The 8,215-nt window shown below is 43.8% G+C and overlaps 1 protein-coding gene across 1 annotated transcript in view; it reads right to left on the bottom strand.

Moving 5' to 3' along the window:
* Nucleotides 1–366: 366 nt before the first annotated feature.
* appbp2 (amyloid beta precursor protein (cytoplasmic tail) binding protein 2) overlaps nt 367–8,215 on the bottom strand; it is a 19,012-nt gene continuing 11,163 nt past the window's right edge. The window contains exons 5-13 of the mRNA XM_040006450.1: nt 7,170–7,338; nt 6,991–7,080; nt 6,819–6,886; nt 6,634–6,739; nt 6,424–6,548; nt 5,949–6,034; nt 5,383–5,573; nt 4,453–4,618; nt 367–4,141 (exon numbers count right to left, since the gene is read on the bottom strand). Of these exons, the coding sequence (XP_039862384.1) occupies nt 3,879–4,141; nt 4,453–4,618; nt 5,383–5,573; nt 5,949–6,034; nt 6,424–6,548; nt 6,634–6,739; nt 6,819–6,886; nt 6,991–7,080; nt 7,170–7,338 (1,264 nt within the window). The 3' untranslated portion in view covers nt 367–3,878. The remainder of the gene's footprint in view (nt 4,142–4,452; nt 4,619–5,382; nt 5,574–5,948; nt 6,035–6,423; nt 6,549–6,633; nt 6,740–6,818; nt 6,887–6,990; nt 7,081–7,169; nt 7,339–8,215) is intronic.

An 8,215-nucleotide genomic window follows, 5' to 3' on the forward strand; every position in this document is an offset into this window, starting at 1 on the left:
AAATGATTATGATTTGTATAGCAGCAATCCTAACCCTTTAAAATCTGTCTTGTGTGTAAAATGTCAGTGATGGAAGCTGTAAGGCTAGTCTATAAAAGGAGTACAAGTTTCACAGTGAAATGCAGTGGCAATTGCCAAAAATGGCAATTTTCAAGTAAAGTCTGAAGTTCCTTTCCACTCGCTGTATTATGCACTATAACTCAGCTATACTTAAAGCCAGATTTAAAGGAAGAAAACTTGAAGGACTGAGTATCAAATAAACTGAATATTTCATCTCATCAGTGTAAAAGTGTTCCTGTTGTTTGCTGGGATGTGGATGGTGAAGTCCAGATGTGTACAGCTGACGGACAGCAAAGAGGGAAACTGTGATGGTCAACGATGTTTTAATGTTTTTGAAGCTAACAGTGAAGCAGTAACAGGACAACAGTGAACACATCCCACACGTCTCCTTTGAACTCTGAAGAGAGAAGCGGGCTGTTGGAGACATCGCAGCTTCATTTTGAACTTCGTCCTGTGCCCCCCACCCCCGACACCACCACTTGAACTACACTATTCCCTTTCAGACATCAGTAGATCATCTTGGCCAAGCAGGAAAAAGGAACTTGCACCTCAGCCGAAGCCGGATTAGAAACTGCTGCTGAGACCTGTTTTGTAATCCTCTGGAGAAGATGCAGACGTAGCCCTCACAGCACACAGTGTCAAATCATGCAAAGTTTCTCCATGATTCACTTTTTAAGACAAAGAAATATTCATGATCCTTCTCTTTGTATGCACCTGTTTACAAGTAAAGTCTGTAGATAAGAAATCTACTCAGAGGTGGAGGGGTGGGGGGTCTATTTAAGCCAAAGCACTGAGTGTTTAGCTGAGAGCTGGACGACCTCCTCAGCTACAGCCACTCACATCACTGTTACAGAGGGAGACATTGACAGCACTGAAGCAACAGCAAGGCAAAGCTCGTTTTCTTCATTCGTTCTTTTCAAAACAAACTAAATACTAAATTAACAGCGGACTATTCATCCATGGCATCACATTCTCAGTAATGTTGCACAGAATCTCCACAGCCTGTGTTCAGCCTCGACTGTGCAAAATCTCATCCTTCATCTGCTACAGCATGCGTCCATGCCTTTCTTCACGCCACTGTTACGCAGCGTCTCTTTAAGCGCTCATTTCTCCTTCACCTCTTCTATTGACAGACTGCTTTAGTGAAACAAGGGTCCATGTGTAATGTTAGAATTGCACTAACGAAAAAAATCCCATCCAGAGAAGCTGGTGATTCCCAAACTGTGGACTAAATATTAGACTGAAAGCATCTGCAGTGGAAGGCTTTACAGGATCACAGGTACATAAACAGTGCTGTGAACAAGTGCTTGCCCCGTTCTTGATATATACATTGTTTTTTGCATTTTTGTCTCACTTTCAGGTCATCATACAACTGTTAATGTTACACAGACATAACCAGAATAAGCTCAAAATTAGGATTAAGGGTAAAAAGTTATCCAAACCTACCTGGCCTAAAGTCTAAAAACTGGTCGAGTATGGAGGAGCACTGGTGGGGTGTTGGCCATGAACAACCTGTTTAAGGTCATGGACTTGCTGGTATATTTGGGATTGTGTTGTTCTGCTGCGTAACCCGAGCACGCTCGAGCTGTACGTCGAGAGCAGAATTTCTTTTTCCATCCAGATCCTTAATCATCCAAGCAGCCCACTCCCACTCCCTCCACATGCTCTTACTGTGATGTTCTTTTTATGAAAAGCTGTTTTTGTTTTTTTCCTTTTTCAAACAGGGCCAGGTAGGTTCGTTTTTCCCTCACCAAAAATCACAAATCAATTAAAAACATATGTTATCTCATTTTAAATGTTGTCTGATGATCTTAATCACTGCAGTGTGACAAACATGCATGAAATGAAGAAATCAGGAGGCAAATACTTTGTCGCAGCACTGTAGCTTACTCCAAATATACAGAACAAAATCCAAACAGGTTTAAAATGGACCATTTCTCATGTCAGTGAGCCAAACCCATTAACATGGTTAAGTCACGCACACAGCTCTGGCTACACACCTGCTGTTCAAACTATTTGTGTGTGACAGGCAGAAGAGAGCTGGCTTTAAGAGAGACAGAGGCACTAAAAGAGCTGTTTTCAGATAGACACTGACTTGAGTGGCTGCCCCAAGGCTCAGGATAAGGTCAATAAGGATTATTTAGAACTGAGAATAATGAAAAGATACAATATTACAGTCTAAAAATAAGAACATGTTCCTTTAAAGCCCTTTCGGCACAAAGTATGTAATGGCCGTTGCATACTTTGTCCACTAGAGAGCCTAAGTTAGCTTTAAAATACCAACATGGCAGCTGTAGAGCTGGTGTCCTGCAGGCTTTAGATATGACCCTGGGTCAACACACCTGAATCAAATGATTAGTTCATTGTCAGGCCTCTGGAAACCTTTTTAATTTAGCCATTTAAACCAGCTGCGTTGGATCAAGCACACATGTAAAACCTGCAGGACGCCAGCCCTTGAGGCCTGGAGTGCCCCCACCCCTGCTATGGAGCTAAGCTGTCGAGTAAAACTGAAAACCAGCCGAAGAATGACAGCTGAGCTTTTAAATAAAGCAACAGATGAGATTCTGGACAGCGAGACTCTGAACGATGGGCCAGTAACAGAAAAACATATCAGGAACTTTAATGGGATTTTCTGACAGGAGGGTGTGAAGCAGAGAGGCCACATGCACAATAATCAGGCTGCTATGCAAACACGCACACAAGCACACAATATTGGTCCCCACTGTAGCGCCGTTAAGGATATAATAGTTTATTTAGCACTTCAAAATATGGGTCCGTCTACAGACAGATAACTGCAAGCTGGTGTAAGGCTGGTAGTCATCGGTGGAGCACTTGGGCACCGAGAGTTGTGTTCCACTCACTCACTCACACATACAGCCTCAAGATGAACAAAGCGAGGCTGCGGAGCCTTTGCACATGTAGCAGCTTCCTCTTTGCCCTCCCATCCGTGTCCCTTGTTATCATAGTGTTGAGCCATTTCTCATTCAGTAAGAAAACTTAAACAAAGGGCTACATAAACATATATGTTTGCATATAAATTATTGGCATTTTAATGATGCTATGTCAGTACTAAGCTGGAAAAAAAGACCTGTGAAAACCTGTTGTGTGTAAAAACCACACCTGGTGTTATCACATTCTCCTCCACGCAACTTTGAGGGTTCGCGTTCAGTTAATTGCAAAGAAAAAAAACAAAAACAACAACAACAAAAAGCCTTCAAATAAAACTCAAGTGTACAATCTGTATTTTCTTTAACTGTACAAGTGTCAAAAATATCCAACTATTTCCAGCTGTGATCTGCCAAGTGATGCTGATGGATGTGCAGGTATTCCACAGATGCTGTCGTGCAGCTCTTGAGAACACGGGTTCGCTCCCGGAGATCTGAGCTACACTGGTACGGTACAAAAGCAAAACTGCTGTCCAGGAAGAAAAAGGCGAGTGAGATGAGAGGCGAGGAGGTCGTGCGTCATCCTTATAGGACGTCTGACGTTTCTTTTCGAGTCCCCAGTCTCGGGCATGTGTCCTCTTTCTGTTGGAGAAACGCAGTGACTGCATCTTGATGGTGAGAGTGTGTTGATGAGGTTTGATAAGTGTCTTCTCTATTTATTTTTTTTATTCCATGAAAACGTGTGTATGTCTGTGTGTGTGTACTGGCAGCATATAAAGTCAACCAAGCTGCCAGTGATGTTTGAATTTGCTGTGTTACTAATCGGTGTGAAACTGAAGCATCACATTTTGGGCTCAAATCATGTCCACACCAGGCTACAACCCACCCACTTGTCTCTTTTCCCTCCTCTCTTCTTCTCATTCGGTCAACCAATCAGCCGAGACAGGGGCGGGTGGGGCCTAGGCTCTGGGCCAATAGGAAAGCTTGTACCACCTCCTGGGTCTGCTGGGGTGTAGTGTTGACGTCCTCCAGGGCATCCGCCACTGCAAACTGCCGGTCCCTCAGCCGGTTCCAGTTGGACAGTACGTTGTGGTATTCAAACACCTTCTCGTAGTTTCCCACTGAGTTGTAGAGTTTGATCAGGCCTCGGTAGTCGTACTCTAGCCCACTGTAACCTTCGCCAAACAGCTTTTTACCTGTGAAGACAGAAACATCACAGACCATGTTTCATTCAGTCTCTCTGACTCGAGCCCCGTTTTTGATAATATGTTACCCTCTTCCATTGTAGCGAAGTAAAGTCAGGTGTTGGACTGATTAATGTCAGCTCTACATAAATGATTACATAACAATAACAGCAAAACTTGGCAATTAACTGAGAAGTAGGTTGAGTATGACGCATCTCAGTACAACATGTTCTGTGACGAAGCAACATCAAGACCCAGGCCTTGGGCCTCATTTACTGTGACACTAAAAAACATGGACGTGAAGTTGTTCTGCTCTTACTGACCGATAGCGATGGAGCGCAGATAGAGCCTCTCTGCATCCTCGTACTGGTTCATGTCATAGTTGTAGAGGGAGGCCAGGTGACCCACAGACAGAGCCACCTCATAGTCTTCGTGGCCCAGTAGCTGCTCCTTAATCTGGATGGCTTTGATGTGCATCTCCTCTGCCTCCTGGTTACACAAATACATGTGCAAGACAAAGAGATATGAATCACAAACAAAGACAAAACTCAAAGGCAATATTTATTTGGTTTCCATGGCCTTTCCCATAAATCAAACATCCAGCTACGTTTCCACTGAAAACAAAAAGTGGTTCAGTGCCTGTAAGTGTTGTAACTGGGTCAAAGTAAAGTTGTCACATTACACTCTGAAAGCAAGTTATGGCCTTTCACACTTAAATTGTTTTCCAGTCCATTTCCAATGGACTAAAAGGAATAACGAGTAGTCCCAAGTCAGTCTCTCATTAACAGCAGGATATTAGATACTTGCCCAAAGTCATTTCAGCTGCAGACTAGAACTTCGGCAGGATTACTTTTAACCTCCACTCTGGCTTTTTATAGGCCAAAGACAGCATCTAAGACTGGTGCACACTCTTTAGAAATGTGCACCACTCTGATATTTGTGTAATCCCAGCCAACTGCAATGACAATACTTCACATCTCATCATTTCTGGCTTTAAATAGCAAAAACCATTCAGTCTCCCACAAACAGTGGTTTGTGCTTGTAAAAGCACAATGTGACTCACTCTCACACAAACACTCATCTCTTAATCAAGATGAGGTGAATATGGAATAGCCGTTCTCTGCCGTTGACCTTTTCTTACACTGAGATTATTTTTATCACAAGGCAGCACAACTGGCACACGCTGGGATGGTTTATGCCCCTTAATTTTAAATATTGTGTCAAATATTACAAACCACACATGTCCTCCTCACCTTAAACTTCCTCATGGACTGGTAGAGTCGTCCGAGGTTGCCATAGTGTTTGGCTGTCTGTACGTTGAACTCTCCGAAAGCCTTCTTGGCCAGCTGCAGCGAGGAGAGGTGCAGGTCGTGAGCCTCCTGCAGGAGGCGCTCTTCTGTCTCTTTATTGTGACAGTCGATGGCAATTTCTTCCAGAATCAGGGCTGTTGGGGAAAAACAAGCAAACGCGGATAGAGTCTAAGACATAATGTACAGCTTCAAACAGATACAGCACTGTGCAAAAGTCTTGAGCTATCCCTAACTTCTTATGTTTTAAAGGATTCAGACTCCCTGTAAACTGGTCTTAATCAATAATTCTCCAGGCGTCCTGAAGCTCTTTCAAACTGTTTGTTTGGACATCGGCTGCTTTTTCACTCACTTGTTGAATGTTTTTTTAATCTGTCAAACCACAAAAGTTTGACCTACAAATAGACAACTTAGCAAAGAACCAGTTTTAAATTGTTCTTTCAAGGTACTTTATTACAAGCAGCCAGTCACACACACGAGCATAATACTACTCTCCACTTTGCCTGCCTTACCTTTGACTCTCTTAGAGGAGGCCAGCAGAAGATGGTCCTCAGGCAGAATGTGAGTTATGATGTCTATGGCACGTTCTGCATGGAATCTGAGGGACAAACACAGCACTCAGTCGTGTAACTCAGACTTGGCTGGAAACTCTACATATTGGGGACAAACACTTCCAAGAATATCAAGTGTTTCCATTGAACAAAGTTGTTTTGCAGCTCATACGGTCCAAAAGTGGATCAAAGGTCTCACCATTAGGCAATGCTGAATCACAGCCTTTGTATACACGAGGAGCATCACATGATTAATTACACAAACAACAGGCATCTCCAGTCATCTTTACGTCTGCCCGTGTGTACAGTTAAACATTTGATATGTGCAGCTGCATACACATTACCCAAATACCAGAGTCTGACTTTTGGTGTTGGACTACATTTACAAGGCAGCTCATGAGGAATGTAATTAGCCGAGTTGAGAAGATGCACTCACAGAGCATTGTCAAATTTCCCAGAGCTGTACTGGTGCACATATGAGGAGTAGGCTAGGTCTTCATGGGCTGTGGCAACATGGATGTTCTTCCCCCCAAAGACCGATTGTCGGATATCCAGCGCTGTCTGGGATTTGTACATCAGACAAGATTGAATTAAATAACATCACTGAAAACAAGAGCATACTCCTGTAGCACATCGCTCTACGTACCTGGTAAATAGCAACCGATTGGCATATGTTGTCCACATTTAATAAGTAAAATCCATAATCTAGCAGCGTGTCGGAGTACTTGGGATGCTTGTGTCCAAAATGTTCTCTGTAAGACAATATTTTCAGTCAGAAACTGCGATGTTAGAAAGTACCCTGTCGAGTCTTCATTACACCCAGCGGGTTACCTTGCTAGAAACACTGCATGTTTGATCAGCTGCTCTGCTTTTCTGAACTCTCTTTTCACCACGCAGGCCTGCAGGGAAGAGACAATCCACAGTTTACACATGTGTCTGGAAGACTAGTGTAAAAATTCAGACAAAGACTGATCTGAGCGATAAATATATGTGTGAGTGTTACCTTGGAGGCCTGGCGAAGGACATCAACCACTACTTTGACAGGCAGCCCTGGAGTAATTTCCTTCATAGCCTCTATACACCACCTGTACGCCTGAGAGACAAGGTCATTGCAGACAGAAAGGACTTTCAGTTGTCTCAGTATCAAAACTGTAAAGCACCTCAGTGGTCAAAGCTACACACCTCGTCATAGTGGCTTTTGGCAAAGAGCAAGGCACAGAGCTCGCCGTACAGCGCTGCCTTGTTGGCCTGGTGGCCATGTTTGGCTAGTTTGTCCATGTAAGACTGAGCAAGCTTGAAGGTCTCCTCCCCAAGGTGGTACTTGCAGTTGCCATTACGGACATGAAGCAGCCTGAAGAGAGAAGACAGGGACGCTTCAGTCACAGTCTTATCTGCTGTATTACTGCATAACTGTCAATTTAAAAACAACAAAAGCTGTGGAAGGAAACTGCTGCACTGGTTTCACTGAAAATAACTGGATTCAGTTTTCCGCAATTTGCAACATGTGTGTGTGCATGTATGAGAGAAGCTCAGGCTGGCTGTCACCACTGCTACCGTCTCCTGGATTCCTCAGTTTGTACGGATGGTGAAGCCCATCTTTAATGTGGTGTTAGTACTACTGGGGAACCACACAGGACAGTCCTGTTGATTTTCTACACTATAGATTTCCAGTGTAACAGGGAATCGAGCCACATGCAGATGCTCTCTAACGACACTGCAGTGGTTGGGTGGGCAGGAGTCAGAGTACAGGTACTGGTGAGACGTTTTGTGGGATGGTCCAACAAAAATCTCCCCTTCCTGAACGTCCCCAGGACAAAGAGATGGTTGCTGACTTCCATAGTTCACTTAAATGACTGGACACTGAACTGGAGAACCCAACAGTGATGCTGTGTACAACAGGCGGATGAACAGTCTCTACTTTCTCGGGATGCTGGTAGACATGTAGCAGGATCAACAAACTAATCTGGAATCGTCATTGGGCAGCAAGGGACAGGCGGTCACTGAACAAACTGCTCTCCATCACAGACAACCCATCACACCCACTCGGTTACACACTACAGAGACAGCAGAGCTCATATAAAACTGTACCACAGCTTACATGGTTGTGCCCGGTCAACACACCCGTCAGGACCAAATATGCTACAGAAACATCTGCATCAAACATTTTTGCAGCTTTTTCTTAGCTCTACAGTGTTCAGTTTATTCATTAATACCATTTGCTAGGATTC

This window comes from Simochromis diagramma, unplaced genomic scaffold (assembly GCF_900408965.1).
Source record: "Simochromis diagramma unplaced genomic scaffold, fSimDia1.1 OVJJ01000024.1, whole genome shotgun sequence".
Classification (NCBI taxonomy): domain Eukaryota; kingdom Metazoa; phylum Chordata; class Actinopteri; order Cichliformes; family Cichlidae; genus Simochromis; species Simochromis diagramma.